The sequence below is a fragment of the Emiliania huxleyi genome, assembly GCF_000372725.1.
Source record: "Emiliania huxleyi CCMP1516 chromosome Unknown EMIHUscaffold_16, whole genome shotgun sequence".
NCBI classification, from domain to species: Eukaryota; Haptophyta; order Isochrysidales; family Noelaerhabdaceae; genus Emiliania; species Emiliania huxleyi.
The window spans coordinates 183,986-210,278 of NW_005200982.1; the positions used below are offsets into that span (position 1 = coordinate 183,986).

Below are 26,293 nucleotides of genomic sequence, written 5' to 3' on the forward strand. Positions count from 1 at the left end.
CGTCGTACCAGGCGTGCCAGCATCGCTGCGCAACCGTGCCGTCGTGCGTTGCCTTTGAGTGGCTAGCGCTTGGGCACCTCAAGAGCTGCGAGACGCACGTCGCCCGACCCACGCACACGGCGCTTGTCGGCGGCTCGACATGCACATTCAAGGTGTTACCGCCATCTTTGCCGCCTCGGCCGCCATCCTCGCCGCCGCCGCCATTGCCGCCGCTGCCGCCGCCGCATGCACTGGTCCGCCGGCTCAATGCGTGGTTCGACTTGGAGCAGGCCGCCTGGCTGGCGCCGCAAGGGGTGCAGCTCGATGGTGTGCTGCTGCACGTTCTCGAGCCGGAGGGCAACTGGCAGGCCGCGTCTCTCCACGCGCCCGCCTGCTCGCGCCTGCTCCGTCCCCCAACGGTTTGAGCGTTTTCTGTGCTTTCAGCAGGCCTCGCTCCTGCGCTACGCCAACCGCGTCCCCTCCTCTCTGGTTTCGAAGGCCACGCCTCGACGAAGCTATTGGCGCTGCCCCTCTGACTGCGTCTCCACCTACCGAGTCCCCTGGCCGGGGGTTGTGCTCAACCCGCAGGCCTGGTGGCGGTAGAGAGTCAGTCAGTCAGTCTCACACACCTCCGAGCACGGAGGACGCACAGATCACAGCTCACAAGACAGCCCACGAGAGGTGGCGCTACGTAGGGGACTAGCGGTAGAGCCCTGCAAAGGCGAGGTCTCTGCTGTCTTACTGCTGCTCTCGCACTAGGTGGTGCGCGTCAACTGCGCATACCGCGGGGATGCGAGTTCGCAGGCCGGCGGCGAGCACAGCGACGGCTGTGGGGACGGAGGCAGCCGCGGCGCCTGCTGGACGGGAGCGGTGACGTCGCACCACACGTGCAGGTGGCAGCCGAATGAGCTGCACCTCATGCTCCAGCAGCAGCGCTACGCAGCAGGGAGCGGGAACGCGTGGAACTACAACGAGGTGATCATCGACGGGCGCAGCTTCTTGCGCGACCGCTCAAAGCTCGCCTACTACGTTACCCCGTGGAGCCGCGTCTCTGCGGGGGGACAGCCGATCGCGCACATGAGCAGGGACGGAACGCCCGTCATCTGCTTCGATCCGAGGAAACGCTTCTCTCCTTTCCTCCCTGCGCCAGGAGGGGCGTGCCCGTAATGTATTCAATGGTTTGTAAATTCCCATCATCTCGCGTTTCTTCTTTTCATCCGGAGAACGTGTAGTCGCCGATGTATTTTGCACAATGCACACGGGAAATTTGAATTCTTGTCTTCGCCGTCGTTCCTCAACGCTCAAGTTTCGATGGACGATCTGGTTTGGGCGGCGTGGGCCTTCCTATCAAAACGTGTCCGTCTTGGCACAGTGGATAGAGCATATAGGCGGCGAACACCCAGGTGCGCAGGGACATCGCGAGACTCTGCCCGCTCGCTCGACACCCTTTTGCCGCGAGAGGGCGCCGGCCGCGTGTAAGTGGTGGCTGGCGCCCTGAGGCGGCATTTGGTGGCGTGGCTGGGGAGTGCGGAGCGCTACTGGCGGCGTGACAGGGCCTCTCTCGGTTGCGTGTGCCGCCCATCGGCACGCGGGTGCGCAGACATCGCGACTCTGCCCGCTCGCTCCTTTTGCCGCGAGCGAGAGGGCGCCGGCCGCGTGTAAGAGGTGGCTGGCGCCCTGAGGCGGCAATTGTTGGCGTGGGGTGCATTGCCCTCGCCCGCACTACATGCGCGGCTCGCCTGGCGATCAGGCCTCTCAAAACGGCCTGAAGCGCGCGCACCTCGTGGGTCATGCCTGGCCAGTCGCCGCGCGCCTCGGCGTCCGTGTCAGCCGCCACCTTCAGAGCGGACCCGAGTTCGGCGGGGCCGAGCGTCCTGCCCTCCACCCGCAGCAGAGCTCGCTCACGAGCCCGGCGATGGAGCGCCTCTTCCTATGCGGCGACAGGGCGGCGGCCCCTCCGTTGCTCGATACATCTCTCGGCTATCGAGCCTGAGTCGATCGAGCTAAAAGAATGGCCACCTCATTCACGACCGATGGGGCTCTCACACCCCTCTCGCACCTCTTCATTTGATTCGACTTCATCGGATACTGCACCAATCATGCGTGCGCGTAGCGTCAGGTTCAGCAAGACGCATAGATATTGCCGTCGCGGTCTTTGCGATATTCTGCATGGCGGGCGTGGTCTTCGGTGTGTCGAGCCTCTACCCAATTCTCTACCAGGGCTATTTCACAGCTCGTGCTCCGCCGGAAAGCTTTGGCCAACACCACTGCTCGGAAGATGCGCACGCGCTCCTCCCTCTTTTTCTCCCTTGCTTGAATTTGCAAAGTCCCAAACGATCATATTACGCGAATGCTCGCGAAGCGCAGAATGCGACGAAGGCGCTCTCAAAAAGAAATGCGGCGGAGAACAGCCGCTGTACCCCGGTCCCGGCGAGAGCTGCCGCCGGCTGAGAGCTGCCGTGCTGAGAAGCACGAACGTGCATGGACGAGCAGCAGCCCATCTCTCCCGTCACCTCGGTCCTCCTCGGGGGCGCAGCCGGCTCCATCGCCGAGGTAGTCGTGCTTCCTGCGCTGGTCGTGCGCACGCGGATGATGGTGCAGGGAGCGGACCGCTCGCTCACCGCCTACTCGTCCTTTGGAGATGCCATCCGCACCATCTACCGCACTGAGGGTGTCGGCGCCTTCTACAAGGGCCTCGGGCTCAACGTGCTGTTCACACCGCTCGCGCGTGGACTGGTCAGCCAGCGGCTACACTGACCCAACCCTCACACGCTCTGTGTGATGACTGATGACTGACCTCTCTCTCCTCTCCTGTGCAATAGTACATGGCGGGCGCCGAGCTCAGCAAGGAGACGCTCGGCGAGGGCACAGCGCTCACGGACTTTGCCGTGGGGATGAACGCCCAGCTCCTCGCCTCGATCGCCTACATCCCTCGCGACATCGTCGTGGAGCGCTGCGCGATCGACGGTCAGCTCAAGTCGCAGGTCGGCTCGACGGCGAGCAGCGCGGCGGCGCTGCGCACCATCCTCTCCGCCGAGGGGCTCGCGGGCTTCTACCGCGCCTTTCTGCCGCACCAGCTCGTCTGGGTGCCCTTCAACGGCATCTTCTTCGCCGCGCTGGGCAAGCTCAAGGAGGCGGAGGCGGCGCTCGGCGTGAAGACGGAGGAACGCTATCTGCTCGGCGTCGCAAACACCTTTGCGAGCGCCGGCGTCGCCGCCGCGGCGACCAACCCGATCGACGTCGTGAAGACGCGGCTGCAGGTGGCGGGCGCCAACCCGGACGTCTTCAGCTACCGCGGCCCGATCGACTGCCTCGCCAAGCTGATTCGCGCGGAGGGGCCGGCGGCGCTCTTTGCGGGGCTGGTGGGCCGGTTTCTGTACGCCGGGCCGGGCTTCGCGATTTTCCTGCCGACGTATGATGTGCTCAAGCGGCTGGCGCTGAGCGGAGCCGGAGGCGCTCCCCGGTTGGGCGGCTGAGGCGCCCAAGCGTGTTGGGCGTTCTGAACATTTCTTGTTGTCCTAACAGGGCGGGGTTGTATTATTTTGTGTATCTGATCTTGTTACTTGTACTTGTTGATATGTCCGAGCGCACATAAACCATAAAGCCCTAAGCCGTACACGACATGGTGCCGGCACCAACTTTTGATTCGTAGATGCGCCTCACGGCCGGACGCGGACCGCGGGACGGGGAGGGAGGGGGGTGGATCCGTAAATCCGTGAGTCCGTAAATCGTGTAACAAAAAACCACGAGAGACTCCCCCGCCGCACCCAGCTTCAAGGCAGGCAGAGACACAGCACTCGCGACACGCTGAGAAGCAGGCTGGCCTCTCCAATGCTCGCGCAACGCTGTCTGAGTGTCTGTGCACGCGCAGCAGCTCTCCGGGGTCCGCGCGGGCGCGGCGCACACAGTGGGAGGGCGACGACCGTGCGACTGTAACGCTACGTATATCTCTAAACAATCACTATATTCGCGCTTGCGCTGCGCCTCTGCGAGTGCGACTATCAACCTCTCTCGCGTGCGCATAATCCCCTCCATCTTGTCGTACATCCTTGACCTCTCCGCCTCTGCGGCATCAGCGCGCCTCGCCTCTGCCTCCATCGAAATCTGCAGCGCGGCGAGCTCTCGCGCAGCTCAGCCTGCATCTTGGCACGCATCTCGCCGATACGCCACTCGCACTCAGTTCGAGCTGTGTGTTTACCTCGTCGGCCATCCGCTCGGCCGCTTTGATGTCGCGTTTAACAGCCAGCTGCGCTGTCCTCAGGTTGCCGCGGTCGGAACGCCTAAGCTCTAGTGCCGCAGCAAGCTCAGCCCGCCCCGGCGCGAGCGCCCTCTTCACAGCGCTCGCAGAGCGCTGCTCAGAAGCGAGCTCCTTGGTTGTGACCGCAACTTCTCTTCCAACTCCTGCCGGAGCAGCACCTCAGCACTCGCACTACTCGCGGCTGCATGGATGTCCGAGCCCTTTTGCGTGGTTTGCGCGTCTGTGCTGACGAGAGTGCGGGAGATGCTGCCGTTGTGCTGCACAGACATTACGCTATTTTTACGTGGCGTGCCGCAGCGAGAACTGCGCGGAGAGTTAAGCTCGATTGCATGCCGTACGGAGGCATATGAGTGAGTGAGTGCGTGAATCACACTGACAAAAACGATGGGGCGTTTTTTCTTTTTCAGTTTCGCGCCCAGAAAGGGAAGGGGTTCAGGCCCCACATCAAAGTCGCCCAAGGAGGGTGAGGAGCCCAATTTTTAGGACTACTGCAGCACCGGACGTTGGCGTCCGTCTATCTGTGAGCGAAGCCCTCACGCCACCGCCACTGTGGGCGCGGCGCGCTCCTCGAGCCACCCCTTTAGGATCGCCAGCTGCTGCGCGCGCGCCGCCCGGAGCGTGGGCGAGTCGGCCTCGCTGACGTCGGGGTTGGGCGGTGCGCCGAGGTCGCTAATTCCTCAGGCCCAGCTGCGTGCCCCGGCCGCCCGGGAGCATGCCCCACGAATGAACAGTGAGTGTTAGAGTTGCTCTGGTCGGCAGAACTGCTCCGCGTCCGCCCAGTCGCGCATGATTGAGAGAGTGCAACCCACGAGTGGTGATGAGCGCAATTATGTTTTGAAAACGAAAAAATCTTTTCGTTGGCTCGAGTGTGTGTGTGCCCCCTTAACGCCCCTGGGCTACTGCCTACTCCCTGTTGCCCCGCTCCCCCCCCCCTCCGTGTATGGGCGAACGCCGAGCCCGGCCGCACAAGCGCGAGCTGCCACGGCCGACCGATTGGCCTCGGCGGTCGCCGCCTCCACCCCCTCCCCTAGCCTCCGCCGCAGCCTCGGCGAGCGACGGCCTTAGCCAACACCAGCCTCGTCCTCTGCCGCCTCCTGCCGCCACCGCCGCCGCACCCACCCCCCGGGCTCGGCCCCGCCGTGACGCCGAACCGAATCCTCTCCTCGACGCGGGGTGCGCTAGCAACGCCTACGCCGACGCAGCGGCGACTGCATACATGGGGGCCAGCGAGATTGAGGATGCCACCGCCGTCATCCGTGGAGCAGTGAGGACACGCCCGTGTCTATACACGGACCGCCGGAGGACGGCAGACGGAGAGTGGAGGGGAGACGTACTGGACCGGAGGATTTATTACGCCACACGCGGCCACACGAACGAGTGGGTGCGAGGACGGCTCGGCGAGGGGCTCACGGCGGGGTCGCACACGGCAGGGTGACGGGGACGCTGTGGAGCGATGTGGTCAGGGGAACGACGAGATACAAATGGGACAAGCGCCAGCGGATCAAGGATCAGCACGGCGAGCGCGAGATTGAATTCGCCGACGTGGATGATCATAACGTGGTGACAAAGACCGTCATGGGGGCGCGTGTGCGGCAGCAGGCGGGGGTGCCACACGGAGCGCACCACGAGAGGATTATGCGGGGAGAGGCGGGGAGAGAGACCCCGGGCGCCGCCACAAGGAGCGAACTCAGGGGCTGCCTCGTCTGTAAGGCCGCGAGGGACGCGGCGAGGAGGGCGGCACTAAAGCGAGACCCGCTGTGTCCGGTCGTGCGGAAAGCCGCGCAGCAATGGACCGAGGAAGATGAGAACCCACCTAGAGCGACGATGGCGCACTTGCTTAGCGGCGCCTGCCTGGGGAATAGGGAGCAGGCCAGATGGTTCCTCAGAGTAGCGCGAGCGCAGACGGGGACGGCGATCAGCAAAGTAGCCCAGGCGGCACCCGACTCCAAGGATACGCTGAAGACGCTGAGGACAGCGCATGTCGCTGCGCTGATGGGCTCACGCTATAGGGTGCTGGATGAGGACGGGTACGATGCACTAGCCCCAGCCGTCGGGGGGGAGTTGCCGGCGCTGGTAGATGATCTCTCGGAGAAGAGCCGGAGGGACCTTGGCGCCGGGGTCACGAGGAACTTGCAAGTCGTGGCCGAGGCGGCGACGGGCGCGGTGCAGAGGTGGATCCAGCTCAATGATGAGGCTACGGCGCGCATAATGAAGAGAGAGGAACACATCGAGTGGCTGAGGAAGCTCTTCACTGGGTGAAAAGAGGCTCGGCCGGCCTTGAGGGAGTCGCAGAGGAGGGATAACGCAGGCAACGCAGGAGCATGATGATGGCCAGCGTGCCAGCCGTCGCCACCCGCTTCGCGAGCGAGGTTAAGGGTTTCATCCTCGCCGAGGGCTCGACAACGTGCGTGGCGCTATCGTCTGCAGAGCAGCTCGGCTCGCTCGCGCCGGAGCGGGCCTGCGCTCCGGCTGGCCGTCGGCGGCCGCCTTTTAAGGTGACGTGATCCCGAGGGCAATGTGCATATGTGTAATACACGGGTGCTGTGCCTCACTGACGCGCATGCCCACCTGCGCAGCACATGTGGGCATGGGCGAGTCCGCGCTCCGCTCGCGGCGGCTGAGGACGGCCTCATCGTGGCCGCTGGTGAGGCTCTCGCAGCACAGCTCGAGGCCGCCGGCATTCCCATGCACGTCGACGCGCGTAGGTGGACGGTTGGCGACGTGCTCAAGCGACCAGGAGTGCTGGCGGCTCTCTCGCGCGACGTCTTCGTCTTCCAGTCGCCTGCCAAAGCTCAGTTCCTCGGTGACTACGCCACCTTCTCGCGTGCGGCCTCGCTTGCCTTCGACAGCGAGCCAGACGCGCAGCGAGCCCTTCTCGCGTCGCGCGACCACATCAGCACGCGCACCCCACTCGGCGTCGCCTTGGGCTGGGGTGCAGAGAACGAGTTCGTATCCTCCACCAACCAGTATGCAGTCTACGTGCACGCCTCCGATTATTGCATCAACCTCGCGGCGCTCAGCAACGCTGGCCCCTCGGCCCGATCGCTGCCAACTCCTCCACCGCCTCCGCCTCCGCCTCCTTCACCTCCACCTCCGCCATCGCCTCCTCGCCACACTGTGGCATTCGTCATGACCGATGGGGACAACTTGCAGTGGACGCTCGGCCCCTTCTCCACAGACACCACATGGTGGGGGAGCACGCAGCGCGGCCGAACCCCTCTCGGGTGGACCTTCAGCCCAGCCACCGCCTTCCTCTCCCCCGCCACCCTCTCCTGGATCAATCGCACGCGCACCCCGATGGACGAGCTCATCGCCGGGCCCTCTGGCGTTGGGTACACCTTCCCTCAGGCATGGCCTGCCCCCTCTCGCGCTCCATTTGCCTCCCTCACCGCTGAGGGGATGCGTCGCTCCTCGATGAAACTGCTCAACATACTGGCACAGACGAACGCCCCTCCCGACAACGCTTCCGTCGCCGCCCTCCTCCAGGAGCCAACTGTCTCTGCTGCCTTGTACTACCCGTGGGGTGGGGGTTACAGCCAGCTGGAGGGCCGCATGTGGCGCGGGCATGGCAGTGGTGGTGGTGGGGAGGGCAAGGGGCGCGGCAAGGGAGCTGGCAGTGGCAGTGGAGGAGAGAAAGGGGATGGAGGGCGAGGTGGAGAGGGAGGTGAAGAGGGAGGTGGAGACGGCAAGGTGCTGATCAGTGGCCGCGTGAGCTTGTGGGGCGATGGGGACAAAGGGACGACGCTCGGCGTCAAGCCAATGATCTCACGGCTCCTCTCCATGCCGCGTGTGAGCTCCTCCCCGGATGGCTACTCGATCATTCCGGTGCACGTATGGAGCCACTCGTACGCAGACGTGCTGACCATCGCGACTGCGCTCGAGGCGAGCGGCGGCGTAGACGTCGTGCTGCCGTCCGAGCTCATCAGTCGGCTCGAGGAGAACGTCTGGAAGGCCACCCCCTGGTGCACCTGTGACACCCCGGCCGCGGGTAAAGCTGGTCGCAACGAGTATACGTGCTCCGACGGCGATCGAGGCTTCTGCGCCAGGACGCAGCAGTGCTTTACGTCGCTGGTGTTCCTCAAGGGAGACTGGCGCAGTGGCTGTGCCTGATGTAAGAGAGGTTAGTGGGGGGAGTGGGCCCCGAATTTAAAAGCGCGACGGCGCGGTGTATTCTTTTTTGCATTTGGCCGGAGTGCAGGAGCAGCAGGGACGGCGCGGGGCTGCCGCTCCGCTTGGAGCGCTGGTTGATACATATATACACTGGGGCAGGTGAGTCACCCTGCAATTATACACAGCATATGCCGATCTCTGCCAAGGCACACAGGATTGGCATTGGCCACCCATTCTCCTACACAGCAGATGCCGGTCTCTGCCAAGGCACACAGGGGATTGGCATTGGCCACCCATTGGCTGATGTGGCCTCAGGACGTACTACGACCTATGACCTCGACGAGAGACTTCTCGGATACCAGGGAGTGACGCGCTAGTCCTACGAGCAGCCACCAGGTGGCTGGCAACCGCCTACGTGCGGCGCTATGCCGAGGGCGAGCGAGGCAGAAGGCTCTGGGCGACTCACTACTTACTTGCGGCGGCGCATCGAGGGCGATGCGGGGCCGGTGTAGTTGAGGATGAACGTGCCGGCGGAGACAGCGCTGTTGGAGCTCGCCACGATCAGGCCCGAGGGGAAGAAGGGGTAGACGCCCCACGAGCCACCCCATGAGGCGGTGTACTTGCAACCCGCATTCCAATAGGGCGATTCGGCCGTCTCAAGCCACGAGTCTCCCGTGCAAGGCGTGAACACGGGGAGGCCGGGGTGGTCCTCCCCGTACGGCGGGTCGGTGTCAAAGAAGCCCAGCTTGTCCAGCTTCCCCGTCGCCGCGCCGTTCTGATCCTCAAACTGGATGCCGTGCTCGTAGTCCGCGCGGATGACGAGCTCGCCCTTGGTGAAGATGTTGTGGTTGTAGCCGTCGTAGTCCTTCACGTCGTACCCAATGAGGAAGGGTGCGTCGAGGTCGGTCATGTCGAAGATCTCGACAGAGAGTCTCTTGTCGGGCGCGTAGCCCATCTCGTACGGGAACCCGTCGAGCTCGTCCGTCTCGTCGTCGAGGAGAAAGTACTTGTGGTCGGTCGTGAGCCAACCCTGGTGCACGTAGGACGGTTTCCCTGCGACGCGATGAGAGCCGCTTCAATCGTCATCGCGAGTGGGGGCTAAAACCTGAGGGAGGGCGGGGCAGAGCTACGCACAGTTTTGGCACGGGCCGCCCGGTGGGCACGGGACGTCTTTGTCGCATGTCACCGGAGGAAAGTGCTCCGGAGCGCTGGTGCGCGCGACGCCGCCGCAGCCGTACAGCTTGGAGATCGACTTGGGTGAAAAGGCGACGGACATGTCGACGATGTCGATGTGGTTGTCGTTGGACGAGATGCAGATTGGCTTGCCGTAGTGATCGGCGTCCGGGCCCTTGTAGATGAGGCAGTGGGTGTCGTGCGTGTGCGAGGTCCCGTGGCAGCCAATGTACTTCGGGTTGGCCGGATCCACACCGACATCGAAAATGCCCAGCCCGCCGCCGCAGATCTCGCCATTAAGCGTCTGCGGAGGGGGCGGGGTGTGCGAGCGGTGAGCGTGGGGCCGTGCCAAGCGAGATCTCGAGCTGAGGCCAGGGTCGCATCTACCAGGCACTCACCGTGTCCATCGCGGCGACTTCGTACTTGTCACCGGGGCCTTGCCCGTTGGGGCCGCGGTTGTACGGGTGCGCCGTGAGGTGGTTGTCGGTGCCGACCGTGATGACGACCGGGGGAGCGCCTGCTGCCTGGTCCTCGACCGAGAAGGTGATGACATTGTGCGCGTCGGAGGCGGTGTAGTCCGAGGTGAAGTCGAGCGTCGAGGGCTTGCACTCGTCGTAGGGGGGCTCAGGTGCCGGGCCGAAGAGCAGGTTGCGACGGATCGAGGCCTTGTCCTTGCTCCGCATCTTGCCGGCGAAGATGCCGAAAACCTCAACCAACTCGTTCTTGACCGGTGTCGACAGCTTACGATGCTCCTCGTTGGTCTTCTCCGCCAGTCTGCGTGAGCGCGCGCGGTAGGAGAGAATGGCGTCCTTGCGGCCGCGAAGTTGGGTGAGGTCGACGGTCTGGATGCCGTGCCCCTCGTTCTCCGAGACAATGTACGCGAAGTTGCCGAAGGTGCGGATGTCGCGCCAGATGCCGCACCAGAGGCCGCACTCGCACGAGACCTGCGAAGACACGTAGCCGACGATGACAGGCATCTCGGGCGTGGAGATGTCGATGAAGTTCCTGCGCGGCACGGGGCTTGCGTGCGCGAGATGGGCAAGGAGGACGGAGGGAAAGAGGACGGAGGGGAGGGGAGAGGAGGGGGACTCAGGCTACAGAGGAGCGTAGGCCAGGCGACAGCAGAGCAGCTCACGTGCCAGACTTCATCCCTTGGATGACATACTCGTGGCCGTCCACGGGGTCGGTCCAGCCCCAAATGTCATTGAAGTACGCCTCGCCCTGGTACTCGTCCGTCACAAGAGCGACGAGGTCGGTGTTGCTGCATGGATACGGGCCGGCCATCCCCATGACGCACTTGTGTGGGCCGCGGAACCTGCGAGGTAGAAGGGGCGGAGGCGGCGAGATGTTTACGGTGGAGGGGGCATGCAGCGAGGAAGGCGAGGGCATCTCACTCTTCCGCCGTCGCCATGTGCTCCGTAATGTACTTCTTGAACGCCATTGCCTTAGACTCCATCGTGTCCATTGACGACGGGTGGTGCCACTTGGCATACTCTACGATCTGCCCGTACACCTCGGGCGAGAGTGAGAGCAGGAGCGCGGCGACTCGCATCATTGTAGAGGCACCGTGGAGCCAGCTTGGATGGGAGAACAGAGTGTTGGGGGAACAGGTACAGGTGGCTTGATTGTTACTTTTCTTTTTTTGAGAGCGCCTTCGTTGTTAATAGTACAAACCCAATGGTCCTCTGCGAGCGGTCCTCCGTTGCAGTCACGCACACGCACACGCCATGCCGCACCGCGCGCCCGCCCACCGCCCCGCCCAGGCGGGAAAGAGATGAGGAGATGGGACAGAGAGAGAGAGAGCTCTCGGAGATGGGACAGCAAAGGAGGAGTACGAGCACGTATGGGAGGGTTCAGTAATGCGCCACGCTGCCCGGCGTCTCTCACTTTCCGGGACAGCCCCGCCCTTTTGAGGCGGGAGAGTGACGGCTACCCCGTACGCGCCTGTTGCTCTACCCCGACGCCGACCGCCCATTCCCCCCTCCTCGTTCCCGCCTCGAACTCTCCGGACCCCGACAAGCCGCCCGACGTTGGGCCTCTGCCCCGCACGCTCCCGCCCCTCTGCCCCTCACACACACCCAGGCCCGACATGCACATACAAGACAAACCCGGCGTTCTGCTCTCAAAGGCGCGGGCGACGCGAGCTCCAGTTTCTTTTTTGTTGGGGTGGCGGAGCGGGGTGGATCGGGTCGGGTCGGGGTGGGGCGGGGTTGCTCGGGTCGGGGTGGGGCGGGGTTGTGGGGTGGGGATGTCGGGGTGGGGTGGGGTGGGCGTTAGGTTTTCCTCTCGTCTCTTTTCCTCTCTATTTTCCCGGGAAAACTCCGAGAGAGAGAGATTGTTTTTGTTAAACTCCGTGGAAATCGTCAAATTTTGGGCTCTGAGCCGAGACTGATGACTGAGGCTGGTTTGGGCCCAAAATCAGCCAAATTTTAGGCCAAATCGGCAAAATGCCGGGAATTTTGCGGAGACCCCGGGTTACCTGGAAATTACCCTGCGACCGCCTGGGAGTTTATTTTGTCGATTCCTCAATTTTGCCTCAGATTTTGCCCCAGACCAGCTCTCAGATTCAGGGAAACTCGCGAGTTTCCAGAATGGAGCACCAAACACCCTCTGTTTTCCCTGGAAATTTCCGGAAACGCAAAGTGCTGGGGACCCTCTGTTTTCCTTTTTGTTTGCCGGAAGAAAACCTCGTACAGGCCAAGGTGGGCGCCGGAGGCAGGGATCTCGGCGACGTTGGAGAGCGGGCGCACGATGTCGTGCGCGACGCCCGTCCGCAGCTGACACGTCGTGGTGACGATGATGGCGAGGAGCATCACGGTGGAGAGGAGCGGCACGGCCCCTCGAGAGGAAAAGTGGGGCCATGGGCGCGGCACGGCTTTTTCATGGATCAAAGAAAGAAAGAAAGAAAACGTGCACGCCGCCACCCCACAGACAGGGATTTCACTGGATCACAACTAGTTTCAATCGGCTTCACTCCTATGCACCTTCGGTGAGGGTACATTGGCGCGTAAAAGGAGAGTCACGAGGGTACATTGGCGCGGCCGCCGAGGGAACGTTGGGAAGAGGCACGAGGAGGGCGGCGACCTCGACCGACTATGGAGGACCCGTCGCCAGACGACGCAGGGCAGAAGACGGTGAGGCGGAGCAGACGCGCAGGGCGAGACGAGGGAGGGAGCAGGACTTTGCCGAGATCAGCAGGAGGATGTACGAAGAGATTAGGAGCAGCAGGGACCCGAGGGACCATGTGGAAGACGGGGCTAGTGCTAGTCCCCCACATCGGGAGGACGACCCCGGCTAGTCGCCGACCACACCCACAAAGAACCCTGCACAAAGATCGCAAGGGCGGGGACCTGTTCCTTTTTACCCATCTCACAGTAGAGAGGTGTCCGTTTTTATTTATTTAGTAGGTAAACGAAAAAAGTAGGACACAATTCGTCTTAAACGTCTAAGTACGGCTTAGTGAGTGGTTGGGGTGGCCTCAGGCATCCCCAAGGGAGCCTCTGCGGTGCCACATAAGCAGCTTAGTGATTGTCGAGACTTTAAAGGATTCGTTTGAAGATCTCGCAAACAAGACAGACACTACTCGTTTCTAGACTACTATGGTCACACCAGTAAACGAACATTCGACTTTGAGGGATCATATCTCAAAAGGCTGGGTGAGAGCATAGCATTATTGTTGCATATTAGGCCGCATAAGGTCAGACTTGACCCCAGAAGCATCAAGAACCCGATGCTCCGGCTCGACTGTGCCGGCACACTGCCTCCTCGCGCACGCGGCTAGCAGGCCGTTGCGGCCCGTGGTGCACCAGAGAGAGAGGTCGACGCGTTGCCCCCGCTGGCGACCCCGCGCGGCTCAGGCCGGCCAGAAGGTGTGTGGTGACGGCACCGTGGCAGGAGTGCGGAGATGAGCTCGCCGAACGCGAGCAGCAGATGGCCAAAGTGTGCCAGCGCGAGAGCCTCGCGAGCGGGCGCAGAAGGAGCTCGCCGTGACACGATGCCGGGCGGTGGTGGTGCTCTGGCGACTGTGCACAGTGGGCAAAGTCAGGCTGCAACAGGGCAGCACGATGGTAGTGCCCTGCTGCAGCCTGGCCTGACATGCACAGGGCGAACAGAGACACTACTATCGTCTGGCGCTCGTCACCGAATCTGGGCGAACTTCGACCGCCGCCACAGCTCGCCACGAGCACGCAGCGACAAAATGTTGACTGTATGGAAGTTGAGGCTGGTCCAGAGGAAGAGGCTGCCGTGCGAGCCGGCAGTTGGCTGGCTCGGCGTGGACTGCCGCTCGCGACTTTTACGGCTTCTCTGTTCATAGTAGCGTATACGCTAGTATGGTTTACCCACATTATGGGAGTACCGGGACCGGCCCCAGGTTCGGCTGAGGGCTGACAAGCTGCCGAGACCAAATCACAGGCTTTTCTGAACCTGTGTTAGTGCCAGTGCGAGCCAGTCCCGTGCCCAGTGTTGACTGTTGTGTGAGGGAGCTTTGGAGTAAAAATCTGAACTTTGCAACATCTTTATAAAAAAATCGTCGACGCTCTGACTATAGTCGAGCGCGTCGGAGAGGTGTTTCGACACCGAGTGTTTGAACGTTTCTTCGCAGAAGAAACGTCGAGAGAAAAAAATCTCTCGCCGGTGTTCACAGAGCTCTGTGAACACCGGCTACTCGGCCTTAGCCGCCGGTACGTCAACAGTGCTATAGCCGGCGCCGCCAGCGTCGCAGAGCGCGAGACGACGGGCGCCTTAGCAGGGAGAAGGGCGGCAGAGGCCGACATCGGACGCCACGAAGGCAGAGAAGTAGCCGGAGCTCCAGGCCTCCGGACGCCCCACGCCGCCGCCATGGGTGTGGCAGCCCAAGAGAGGGACGGCGTAGCGCAAGCGCTGTGCGCAGAGAGCGCTCCCCAAGAGGGCTCGAGGGCGCCAGGGGTCGGACGAGGGATCTTCGCTGGCTTAGGACCAGCCCCGTCGATGGAGCCGGGAGGAGCGGGCAGTGCCGCAGACTCCTCCGGACCCCGCCTCCACGGTAGAGGGCGAGACGACCCTCCCAGCGAGAGGTTCCAGACCGCAGAGGGCGGCCCGGTGACCGCTGGCCTCATGAAAAGAGAAAGACGAGAACAGCGGCGGAGGAGCGCGCCAGCGTGGATAGGGCGCGTCCTCGTGGGCTCTCGAGGAGCGTGGGAAAGACGAAGGGAAGAAAAGGGCGGTCTCACGCGCGAGCGAGCACAGCGCTAATATGTGCTCAGAGAGAGCTCTAGAAGGCAAGGTAAGGTAAGGTAAGGTAGACGAGCTAGAATGCGAGTCACTGCGAGAAAGTAGTAGCCTCACACGAGTTAGGGCCCCTACCCTGGCGGCGAAGTATCGCACTGTTGGGTCCCGATGGTGTCAATTCGTGCTGTCGACAGATCATGTCCCTTGGTCGACTGGCTTCAGCTGTTCCTTGTGGGGCGCCATGCCCTGCCCTCCAGGCTGGTCCTCCTCAGCATCTCAGTGCTACACGAGCCCGCCGGTTGAGGGCACGTGGCTCGAGTGCGCCGCGCTGTGCACCAGCCATTCTTGGCGAGGGTCGCCCGCGGCGCTCGCGGTCGCGGACTCAGCGGGCACTGGCACTGCTGCAGCCGGCGTTGCGGCCTGGACCGGAGCCTTTGCTCCGAACGCCAACATCTCCGGCTGTGCCTACCTTTCTTCGGACGGTGGGCTGCTCGAGGCTCCGTGCCTCGCCCTCTTCCGCTGCGTCTGCCAGTGGCCTGTGCCGCCGTCGGTGTTTGCGTGCTCCTCCGACGGCCCGTGTTCGCACGCGGGCCTCGACCACGAGGCAGCGGTGCAGGCGCTCGAAGCAGCAGAGCGGGCTGAGATTCACAGGCAGCAGCGTCCCTACCTCAACGGCGTCGCACTCCTGGCGCTCCTTCCCACGCTCGCCATCCTCGTGGCCATCCTCGTGAGCGCAGCCTCAAAGACATGGAGGGACGCGCGCTTCGCCGCCGCGCTACAGCTCGGCTCGCGGACGCGGCTGATGGAGCCGGCCACCGACCCGGCCACTCGGTACGTCGCGCGTGCCGTCGAGATGCTCCGGGCGGCGCGGCGAGCGGCGGTCTTCAACCGGCTGCGCATCTCTGCGCCTTGTGCCTGCGCCGGCTTGTTCTTGCACGTGGCCGGGCTCACGCCCTACCTGCTGCCGCCGCCGGCAGAGAGCCTCTCGTACGGCGCTCCGATTCGGATCGGGCAGCCGCTCTTTGTCCTCTCGCCCCTCACGCCCGCCATCCTGCTCGTCCTCCTCTCGCTGCTGCCGACCGACGGCGTCGCGATCCGCAGCCTCGCCGGCTTCATCTGCGTGCTGATGCTCGCGCTGCTGCCGCCCGCCGTGCTCGACGCGCTCGCCATCAGTTCTGACGCGGCGCTCCAAGGTGGGGGCATCACGGCGGGGGTGGCTGCGCGGTCCGCAGTGGCTTGGGCCAACGTGCTCTTCTACCCGGGCGCCGTGTTCGCCCTCCTCCCCATTGCCGCAGCCTCCTCGCGCCGGCTGCCGCCGCGACGTGCACTGCTCCGGCTCGTGACAGTGGTGCGCGTCCTCTTCGTGGCGACGGCGCTAACCACGGCGGCCAACGTGACCGCCAGCGTGCTCGCGCACCCGGTCTGGCCGAGCGCCACAGACCCGCAGCGATACTGCCAGGTGGCCGCTCCGTCGGCACACCCTGCCAGGACCCGCCCCTTCTATCGGCACACACCGGCACCGGCGCCGCGCCCCGCGCCCCTTCATAGGCCGTCGAGGCGGCCGGCTTCCTGCTGGCCACGATGCTCTCGACGCCGCGCTGCCGCCGCGGCTTCCACGGCTGCCTACTCCGTGGCGGGACGGGCAACCGCCGAGCGGGGGCGCTGATTGCGGCGCTGCTGGGCAACCGCAGCCTGCGGCGCGCGCTGCGGAAGGCGGCAGAGCGCTTCCGGTGCGTTGCAGTTGACGAGGTGACGGAGGAGGACTTGCTGTCCCCGCGAGACACCGGCTTGCACGCACGTTCGGTGCGCGCGTCGCTGGGGCAGGCGTTGCGACCTCGCAGCGCTCGGCTCATGCCTCCGTGCTCTCCCCCACGGCAGCCTCCCCGTTGACGCAGGTGGACGCGTTCGTGTCTCACAGCTGGGGAGACGACGGCACGTGCAAGATGGCCGCCTTGCGCGATTGGGCGAGCGAGTTCGAGGCGGCGCATGGGCGGCGCCCGACCGTGTGGCTTGACAAGGGCTCCATTGACCAGACGTCCGTCGCGGCCGACCTCGCGGGCTTGCCGCTGTACCTCCTCGGCTGCCGCTCGCTGCTCGTCCTCGTGGGCAACACCTACGGCTCGCGGCTGTGGTGCGCGTGCACGCACGACGCACGCACGCACGCACGCACGCACGCACGCACGCACGCACGCACGCACATGCACACACATGCACAAGCATGTGCATGTGGATATGGGCGCGCCGGCCCTTGCAGGTGCGTGATGGAGGTCTTCGCGTGGCTGCAGATGGGCGGGCGGCGGGAGGACATCCAGATTGTGCGACTCGGCTCGCGCTGCTCGCTCGCCGACGACCTCTCGCGATTCAGCCTTGAGTCGTCGCGGTGCGGTCTCGCCGCCGACCGCGAACGGCTGCTCGGAGCGATCGAGGCGGCCTTCGGCGATTTCCAACCCTTCAACCGCTGCATCCGCGATATTTTTGCGGCGGACGACCGCGGTGAAGCGCGGGTCTGCATTGGCGCGAGTGAAGGAGAGAAGACGTAACGAGGGGAGCGATGTGATGCGTGAGGCAGAGGCCTGAGGGGTGGGGTGACGGCAAGCAGAGAATCTGTCACTTCTTGTGTTTTTTTATTTATGTGTAAAAAGGGTTTGCAAAAACACACCCTCTTTTCTGGTAAAAAAGCGAGCTTTCCCCCCTTGGCCTCGCAGGAGCGGAGACCGGAGTCTAGAGCCGTAGAGAGAATATCTTCATGGCATGTCGGATGTCGCAACGCATTCATCGACCCAATCGACGACGGCATATACACGCAAAGCAAAACGCGCGCGTAGCCAGCGCTCGTCACAGTTTCCCTCCCCGCCAAGCGGGCCGCTGGTTGACTCGCGCTCCCTCTCAACTCACATCCGACCCCACACCCTATATAGCGGCGTAGGGCGTGGTTTGCACATTCTCGACTAGAGACGTGCTCTGCGTGCTCCCGCCCGCTCCCGCCCGCTCGGCTCCCGCCGCTCCCCGCTCCCGCCTGCCCCGCCCGCCAGAGCGGCGGCGGGAGAGGTGCCCTCTCTCGCCACTCCGTAGGCCCTACTGCGCCGCCTCGAGGGCAGCCAGCCGCGCCGCCATGCCGCCTTGGTGCGTCCGCGTGTCCTCCTCCTTCCCCCCTGCCGTCGTTTTCCCCGTCACCTCCCTCGCCATCCTTTCCTCCACCGCCTTCCCCGAGGTCGTCTCCTCCCTCCCCGCTTGGCCCGCCTTCCCCTCAGCCGCCTCTTCCTTTATCGCTCCCAACTTCGCCGTCTCCCCTACCGCCCCCCCCCCCCGGCTTAAGCTTCATCCGGGTCCTGTGAGAACGTGGTTCGACCGCTCATCGTGCGCGAGTCCCGCGGGTGGGTTAAGGAGGTTAAGCGGGTTAAAGCTTCATCCGGGTCCTGTGAGAACGTGGGTCTCGCCTCGATTCTGCGGAGGACCCGTGTATACTAAATTTTTATCTCTCAAAATCTAAACATCTAACCCACACATTAGTTCATCAGCTATTGCGTCGTGGAGTCGTTTCGTACTCATGTGTACCAGTGTCGGTTATGTCCTAGGTTAGATGGTTAGGTTTTGAGAGACAAAAATTCAGTGTACATGGGTCTTCCACCAAAGACGAAGGGAGAACCCGAATTCTCACAGGACCCGAAATCGGCTTAGCCCCCTTAACCTCCTTAACCCACATCTCGTCGGGTCTTCCACCAAAGTCGATGGGAGACCCACATTCTCACAGGACCCGAAATCGGCTTAACCCCCTAACCTCCTTAACCCACTCGTCGGGTCTCCCAGCAAGAACGAAGGGAGACCCACATTCTCACAGGACTCCGATTCGGCTTAACCCCCTTAACCTCCTTAACCCATCGCTGTCTCACTCGCAGCGAGCAACGCGGGCGTGCATATATCCGAACGGCGGGGCGCTATCTTTATTCTAAACGTGTTGTGTGTTCCGCCATGGCTTTTGATCAGGTATTCAGGTTGCGTACCACAACCTCGCGGCCCGCTGCGCGGCTCTCCGAGCGCGAGAGGAGTCGTCTACGAGGCGGCGGCGAGCGCAGGCGGCGGCGGCGCGGCGGCGCGGCGGCGGATCGCGGCGCTGACAACGGCAGCAATCTGGCTGCTGCTTGCTGCTGCAGCAGCAGCTGCTGCTGCTGCTGCTCCGCTGCTGCTGATTGTGGACACGATTCCCCCGATCACCCTGCCCGCCCGCTCCGCACCGCCCGCCCGCCGCTCCCCGCTTGCTTGCCCGCCCGCCCGCCCGCCCGCCCGCCCGCCCGCCCGCCCGCCCGCCCGCCCGCCCGCCCGCCCGCCCGCCCGCCCGCCCGCCCGCCCGACCACCCATTCCCATCACCATCTCACATACCGTCATATAGGCGCTCGAGACCTCCTCTCGCTGCCTACTCGCTGCCTCGAGGGCGGAGGGGAAGATGTCGAGCTGAGCTAGCCTCGCACGGCCGGAGGCCCCTCCCCGAAAGGCAAGTGTTAGCCACAAGAAACCGAGACCCCTCCCCACCGCCCCGATCCCCCCACCCCCTTGCTCCCCTCCCCCCCTCGGGAGGGCCGAACTGAGGCGCCCGTGGGGACCCCGCAATTCCCTTCCCCCCTCGGAGGGCCGGACTGAGGCGTCGAGGGCCCCGCTCTTTCCTTCGCATAGCGGCCACTCTTCGGATCGCTGGTCGAGCGACCTGGGGGATGCCCCGCGCGCCTGACCCAGGCGCGAAAACGAATCTGCGAGGCGCGGCCGCTCATGCGGCCCGATGGGGAGGAGGGGAAGACGTAGGGCGTGCTTGCGCGCCTTCCAACGGAGGCCCCTCCAACCCACCCGCGCTAGGTCTCGGGGGACGCAGGGGTCACACCCGACGACCTCGGGAACTAGCCGGGGCAGTCGGAGAAGGGGCAACTCCGTGCACTGACGGTGGGTCGGCCGCCAGAAAACACGCCTCCGTGGCTCGGGTTACACCAATCCTCGCTACCCAACGCGGCCAAAGGATATCCACCTCGAGAACCTCGAGAGGTTGCGTACGTGTGAGACGCGTTCACAGCCAAACAATTGAGGCGCGTGGCAAGGCGTCTGGTCTGCGCTGCTCCACTTCTTCTCAGGAGCGCCGCGCCCTCTCCCCACCACACACATGCTCACCCAGCTGCGGAAAGCGCTACCCCCCCCCCCCCCCTCGTCGAACTCGTCGAGCTCTCGCACACTCTCGCACACCCTCACACTCTCTCGCCGCCTGTCCATCGCGTCGCTCCTGCCGTTTTTCGCTCCACCCCTCCGGCGCCTATGCCGAGCCAAACTTCCCCCCTGTCGGTCACTGATGATGCGCAGACGCTCTCTCTCCCCCACGTCCGCTTCTCGAGCAGCACACACACTGCGCCGCTCTCTCCACCCCTTCTCGTATCTCGCCGCCGCCACCGCCGCCGCCGCTGTGCAGCCTCTACACATGTTGCACATCGCGTCGCACTCGTGTGAAACCGTTGTGATGATGCGTGCATACGTGCAATGTGGGTCTGTGGAATTGTGCGAGGTTGTGACCCTAGGTCCCTGGTGCAATTGAGAGGGCGGTCGCCGTATCTTGCGCGACGAAGACGACGCAGGCGCCGGCGAGCCGAGGCCTCGAGGATGAGGACTTGCTGGTGTGCGCTGCTGCTGGCCGTCCTCAGCAGCACGACACCTGCCGCCGGACTTGCCTACGACGAGCGCCGGAAGTGCCCATTGATGAACTTGCTTCTTGCGGAGGCCACGTTCAAGAAGGGAATGGTCATAGACGTTGGAGCAAACGGCGGCTGTGAGATGGCAACTGCGCTCAGGCACGGTCGGCGTGTCATCGGGGTGGAATGCCTCGAGAGCGCGTACCACGAGCTGCGCAACGTGCCTCACATCGAAAAGCACCCGAATGCAACCTTGCTGCACGTATGTGCTGGCAACAGCACCCGCATGGCAGAGCTGAATCTTGCCAGGGATTCTTCGAGCCTTATCGAGGACAATGTCGCCCATGGGAAAGAACGGGCCAAGGTGCCAACGACCGGGCGTGTGCGAGAGCCGGTGGTGTTGGTGCCTCTTGATCAGCTGCTTCCACCCGCTGAGCAAGTTGCAGTCATCAAGGTTGATGTGCAAGGAGGAGAGTACGAGGTGCTCCAAGGGCTTCTGCAAACCATCACTCGCGACCGCCCTGTGATCGGTTACGAAGACGCTGGCCCTAAATTCAAGAAGCACGGCAACGTTCGAAGCCTGCTGAAGCCGCTGGGATACGTATGTAAACGAAGTGGCGGAGATCAAGTCTGCTCTGAGACCCCTTGAACGCCCAGAGCTTCGGACTGACCGGGCGGGGGCGGGCGAGAGCAGCGCCAACGGGGGCGGGAGAGCAGCTCGGGCCACGGGCGGCGGGGCGGCGGCTCGGCGAGGAGTTGGTGGACACGAATCACGATTCGGTTTGTGGTGGCGGCGGGAGGCCTTGGACTGATATAGGACCAATGACGGGGTTCCACCCGATTGCTGCGGTTGCGGTCCGAGTGTCGGTCACGAGTGTGCGGATCGTGCCTGGGTTTTGCGTCACCTCATGCGACCGACTGCGCCCTTTCGGCGAAATTCAATTACGTTAACTTCTTGACCGAATTACGTTATAGAGGGAGAGGACCGTGAGTTGAGGAAATCGAGGGACGCGACCCACTTCGCCACTGACGGTCCCGCGCCTCGCCACTATGACGGCCACACGACCGCAGCTCGTGTGCGTGTGGCCGTCTTTGTCCGGAGTGAAAAGTTCAACGCGCTCGTCGGTGACGGTGTCCCTCAACCTGCGCCGCGCTCGGCGAACCTCGACAGCGCTTTCGGTGGCATGCAGCTCTTTGCGACAGAAGCCTGGAGAGCAGCTCCTCTGCTGCTCACACACTCTGCACAGTTGACACAGCCTACTGTGCGGCTGCCACAGCTGTCACAGCGATGGGCTCGCCCTCACTGGCCCTCAGTCACTTGTGCTGCGGCTTGTGTGAGAGCGACACTGCTCGGCGACTGCCGGCACACTGTGAGACCATGGGTGTGAGGTTAAACCACGCTACCAGCGCTTGGTCACATCGGCCCCGAGGTCAGATCCTTCTACTCTGTTGATGACAAGACTTGTCTACTGGCTGGAGCCGAGCAGGAGGGCCCAGCGCACAACCCCAGGTCAACTCAGGGTCCACACCCCGCGGTAAGTAAAGAACCTCCTCCGTTATTTCTGCTTGTCTGTGTCACTAATTCAAATCACTCACTTGTTTTCACGCTTTGTTTTATTACTGAGTGGGATCAGCTCCCCCCCTTGGGTTCGAAGCCGCCACAACCTCACACCCAACATCACAGGCGGGATCGGAAGGATACTCCGCCCGGACACCGCCCGAGCACAGACCCCCTGCCCGTCGGACACTGCCTGGACCCCTCACAGAGCGGCCCACACACAATCACGCATCGGCAGATTGAGTGCCTGAGTCAGGCAGACAGCACACACACACACACACACACACACACACACACACACACACACACACACACAGGTAGGTAGGTGTAGAAAGGTGAAGAAGCGAACAGCCAGGCTCGGACTGGCTGGACACCAACGCGGTATGGGAGATTGTTTGTTTTGTATGTGGGTGGACGCTAGACAGATGAGTTGTGGATAGAGCCCCGTCCACGCTCGACGCGAGCACCGGTCAGCCCAGAGACATCGTCGAGCGCGTCCATGTCGCCAGAGGGCGGGGACGGTGGGGGGGTAAGCGCGAGCAGCCCACGGATGGTGTCAGTGAGCTCCTTGGTTTCGGAAAGCGCAAGGGCAGTGCTCTTGGGAGGATCGGCGGGCTGGCCCCCGCGGCCCCCGCCCCGGGAGCGGCCCTGCTTGCCGCCCTTGCCCTTGCCGGCAGCCTTCCTCGCCTCGTTCTTGGCCTCCTTCTCATTCCACCAGGAGTCGTGCCCCGCAGCGCGAGCCTCCTTTTTGAGAGCGGTGATGGCATCGGGGGCAAGCCCCTTGAGCTCAGGGCACTCGTCGTAATAGTGCTGGAAGGTGCCCTTACCCTTGAGTAGGCAGATGGAGCAGTCGCGCGCGGGGCGTCGGGTAGGGGGAGCACCGCCGGTGGTGTCGGCGCCCGCAGTCTCCCGCGGCGTCCGCCGTTGTTGGGCAGAAGCGAAGGAAGCGGTAAGCAGCTCTACAATCCTGGCAACGCGGGGGTCCTCGTCATCGTCGCCGGCCTTGTCGGCTCCACGGCCAGTGCTAGCGGCGGCGGCGGCGCGCGCGACGGGGCCAGCGCCCCGGGCATTAGCGCAAAGCGTGATGCCGTCCCGATCGTACCGGCGGCAGACCTCGACGATGGCGCTGAGCAGGGACCGGCACTCGGAATCAGCGGTGTCGGCGTCCTCATTGGCGTTGCCGACCCCCTCAAGAACCTCGGTCTCATCCATGTCCGTGATGACGGCGCTGCGCATCGCGCAGACGATGGCGTTCAGCGCGGCGTCGACGTCGGATCGGAAAGACGCACTGGTAAGCTCGGAGAGGAACTTGTGGAGGAGCGCAGTAAGCTGTGTGGGATTGAGCCGCTCGTCCTCGAGCCAATCGTTGGCCCGGGTGAGGCGGAGGTAACGCCGCCGAAAATCGGAGTGGATCCGTCCACTCTGAGTGCCAAAACCAGCAGCAAGAAAAGGCTTGACGCCGACGGTCTCGAGGACGATCTTCTGAAGCTTCGGCCGGACTCCAGCAATGGTGGAGCGGATGGCGGCCAAAAGGGCAATGGAAGTGCCACCAGCGCCACTGATCTTGGCGGCCTTCTCGCGGTAGATGGCCCGCAGCGCGTCGTCGGAAAAGAAGGACATGAGAAGCGCCTCGGTGACAAGGGTGTCGACCCGCTTGATGACGCATTGGGAGACGACGATCTCGGCCACAACCGCAGCCTGTCTCTCAGAGACCGTCTTGTGGACAGTTACGATCTGCGCAAAATCATCGGCGGTGGGTGACTGACTGTCATCGGCGACGAACTCGAGCAAGTTGGCAAAGTCACGCGTCTTGAGCAGCTTCAGCTCGTAGCGCGCGCAGCGCACCGCATCGTGGTGGGTGCAGCAAACAGTGGGCGCAATGTTGTCTATGTAGACAGCGCCATTCGTAATGAGGAAGAAACCGATGCCGTCGTTGTGATGCAGTCGGCTCCACTCGAGGAGAGTGGCCACGTTCGCCGCGAGCCCGTCGAGGGCGGCGGCCTGGACGAACCTGCATTCCGTCACCATTGCATCAGCTTCCTGTTTAGCGCCATGTAGGAGATCCCGAGTTTCGGAATGCTCCAAGGCTTTGGTGGGCGTGTCAGGCATGGCCTGAGCAGTGGATAGCGTGTCGGGCTTCACAAAGGGGCTGACGCGACCAGTCGAGTCGCTGCCACGTGCAAGCCCCACCCGGCTGGCGGGTGGACCAAGGGGCGTGCCGCCCCGCTTGCTCTAGGTGAAACGTCTAAAGGACGAAGATGCACGGACGGAGGTGCGACCAACTCAGCACGACGGGCGGAAAAGTCGGGCACTAGACCAGGAAGGACTGGGAGAGTGTGAATGGAGGGACACGTGTGGTTCAGACGGCGTACACAACACACTCCTTCTTTCCTTTCTCGCGAGATCGTAAAAAAGAATGTGGTCACACCTCTGCCCGGCTTGTGCAAAGATCGGCAGCAGCCCGTCCAACACTGAGCTCGCCTCAAGGTGGAGCGAAAGAGTCACCTCTGGAGAAACAGGGCGCCGATACCTTCAGCGCGCGCTGTAGGCGCTATCATGTCAGGAGCCTCCTCCTCCTCCTCCTCCTCCTCCTCCTCATCGGCACCGAAATCTCCCGGCAAGAGGCGAGAGATTGACGTGATGAAGCTGTGAGTGGCCACGCCGCAGCAGCCCCCAGCGTCGCGCGACCGCCACCTTCCCGAGTGCTCCAGCGCTGCCCTCCATCCCGCAGCTCCCGCCTGCCTCCCGACGCCGCTCCCGCCGTGATTCAGGATGATGAGTGACTATGATGTCACGCTGGTCGACGACAACCCGGCGGACATGTTTGTCATCTTCCACGGCCCCGCGGACAGTGAGCGCCAGTCCGCCGCGCCGCGCCGCCCTCCGCCCCCTCCTCGCCCTCCCGGACGGGGTGTCATCGAGACGCTGCGCATTTGCCGCCAGGCCCGTACGCCGGAGGGTCGTGGAAGGTGCACGTGGAGCTCCCGGACGGGTACCCGTACAAGTCGCCCTCGATCGGCTTCTGCAACCGCCTCTTCCACCCAAACGTCGACGAGATGTTCGCTACCCCCGCCGCCTACTCCTCCCCCAACACCCACGCCCCGCATATGCCGCCCACCGCCCCGCATCCCCCCTCGCCGAGCTATCCCTATCTGCGAGGCACTCCCGACCCTCTCTTCCGCACGGCGCTGCCGGCGGCAGCGACGACGCGACAGCGACGGCGCGGCAGCGACACCCGCCTCCCCCCCGCCCCGCCCCTCCCCCACCCGCCCTTCTCTCAGGTCGGGCTCAGTCTGCCTCGACGTAATCAACCAGACCTGGTCGCCGATGTTTGACTTGCTCAACGTGTTTGAGGCCGCGCGCGAGAGACGAGAGAGAGCCCCGCCCGTCTCTCCCCCTCGACTCCGCCTCTCTCTCGCGCGCGCGCGTCCGCGCGGGGGGGGGGGGGGGGGTCAGGGAGGACCGTTCGCACGTTCACAAGCCGCTTTGGAGGCCGGCCCCGTGACAACGAAAAAGAAACAAGGGCGGCCCCAAAAACATTCCCCTTCCTTTCCGGCCACCCCCCCCCCCCCCGCCCGCCCGCCCGGCAGGTCTTTTTGCCGCAGCTCCTCCTCTACCCAAACGCGGCCGACCCCCTCAACGGCGAGGCGGCGGCGCTGCTGCTGCGCGAGCCAGAGCAGTACAAGGCCAAGATTGGAGGCCGCCCCCCCCCGCCCCCTTCACCCCCGCCCCGCCCTCCCCACTTCCACCCCTCCTACCCCCCCCCCCCCACCCCCACCACAACCACACGCCCACACGCCCACACACAGCGCGCTCTGCACCATGCCGCCGCAGAGTACGTCGCAAAGTACGGCCAGGCGGCCGCCACGGCCGGGAGCGACGACAGCGACAGCGAGGGCGGCGGTGAGTCTGGCGAGGAGAGCAGCAACGGTGCTCGTCCCCAGAAGCGGAAGACGGACTCTTGTCTCCCGACGGGCGTTCGAGACGACACGTGTCCCGCTGTACTCGACCGTATTCCGCGTGTCTTCCTGGGTAGCATCTGGCGAGGTACTCCCACGCCTCTCGGGGTTTTTGTCTGGCCGAGTCAACCCGAGATGCTGGGGCGAGCCTCGGCGAGACTGCGTCAGCTGTTCCCACAGCAGGCTGGAAGTACCTCGCCAGGGTAGCACGCGTCTGAACGTCTCACCCGCCCGTCCTGCAGGCGCGTCCACGTCGGGGTCAGCGTCCTCGTCGGGGGCGGCGGCCTCCTGAAGGGGCTTCGCGCCAGTAGGGTAGGACACCGACGGCTGAGGGCGGCCGGCAGGGCGGGGAAGGCATAAGGCGGCGCGGGCGGGCGGGGCGGGGGG

General features: G+C 63.9%; 5 protein-coding genes across 5 annotated transcripts; 3 read left to right on the plus strand and 2 right to left on the minus strand.

The window, feature by feature from the left end:
* The first annotated feature begins 2,410 nt into the window (after window positions 1–2,410).
* EMIHUDRAFT_434013 (mitochondrial substrate carrier family protein) lies at window positions 2,411–3,572 on the plus strand. The gene is made up of 2 exons (XM_005785475.1): window positions 2,411–2,715; window positions 2,802–3,572. Exons 1-2 carry the CDS (start codon window positions 2,461–2,463, stop codon window positions 3,453–3,455), a joined length of 909 nt encoding a protein of 302 aa, XP_005785532.1. The 5' UTR covers window positions 2,411–2,460; the 3' UTR covers window positions 3,456–3,572.
* A 2,489-nt stretch (window positions 3,573–6,061) lies between these two features.
* EMIHUDRAFT_98810 (hypothetical protein) lies at window positions 6,062–8,347 on the plus strand (the record flags this gene model as incomplete). Its single annotated transcript, XM_005785476.1, has 2 exons — window positions 6,062–6,408; window positions 6,943–8,347. The coding sequence occupies 2 exons, from the start codon at window positions 6,062–6,064 to the stop codon at window positions 8,345–8,347; spliced, it is 1,752 nt and encodes a 583-aa protein (XP_005785533.1).
* Window positions 8,348–8,469: 122 nt separating this feature from the next.
* On the minus strand, window positions 8,470–11,075 carry EMIHUDRAFT_462600 (hypothetical protein; the record flags this gene model as incomplete). Its single annotated transcript, XM_005785477.1, has 5 exons — window positions 8,470–9,400; window positions 9,482–9,824; window positions 9,919–10,525; window positions 10,656–10,835; window positions 10,915–11,075. The coding sequence occupies 5 exons, from the start codon at window positions 11,073–11,075 to the stop codon at window positions 8,817–8,819; spliced, it is 1,875 nt and encodes a 624-aa protein (XP_005785534.1). The 3' UTR covers window positions 8,470–8,816.
* A 3,841-nt stretch (window positions 11,076–14,916) lies between these two features.
* Window positions 14,917–17,382, plus strand: EMIHUDRAFT_434014 (hypothetical protein). Its single transcript, XM_005785478.1, has 4 exons — window positions 14,917–16,187; window positions 16,277–16,552; window positions 16,624–16,859; window positions 16,983–17,382. Exons 1-4 carry the CDS (start codon window positions 14,970–14,972, stop codon window positions 17,266–17,268), a joined length of 2,016 nt encoding a protein of 671 aa, XP_005785535.1. The 5' UTR covers window positions 14,917–14,969; the 3' UTR covers window positions 17,269–17,382.
* A 4,982-nt stretch (window positions 17,383–22,364) lies between these two features.
* On the minus strand, window positions 22,365–23,975 carry EMIHUDRAFT_98813 (hypothetical protein; the record flags this gene model as incomplete). Its single annotated transcript, XM_005785479.1, has 1 exon — window positions 22,365–23,975. The coding sequence occupies one exon, from the start codon at window positions 23,973–23,975 to the stop codon at window positions 22,365–22,367; it is 1,611 nt and encodes a 536-aa protein (XP_005785536.1).
* Window positions 23,976–26,293: the final 2,318 nt, after the last annotated feature.

Excerpts from the sequence above, each read along its gene's own strand:
- EMIHUDRAFT_434013 (XM_005785475.1), top strand. The coding sequence starts at position 2,461 with ATGGACGAGCAGCAGCCCATCTCTCCCGTCACCTCGGTCCTCCTCGGG. Across the intron at positions 2,716-2,801 it reads CACCGCTCGCGCGTGGACTG|TACATGGCGGGCGCCGAGCT; the intron begins GTCAGCCAGCGG and ends CCTGTGCAATAG.
- EMIHUDRAFT_434014 (XM_005785478.1), top strand. The coding sequence starts at position 14,970 with ATGCCCTGCCCTCCAGGCTGGTCCTCCTCAGCATCTCAGTGCTACACG. Across the intron at positions 16,188-16,276 it reads ACCCGCAGCGATACTGCCAG|GCCGTCGAGGCGGCCGGCTT; the intron begins GTGGCCGCTCCG and ends GCCCCTTCATAG. Across the intron at positions 16,553-16,623 it reads TGCGCGCGTCGCTGGGGCAG|GTGGACGCGTTCGTGTCTCA; the intron begins GCGTTGCGACCT and ends CCGTTGACGCAG.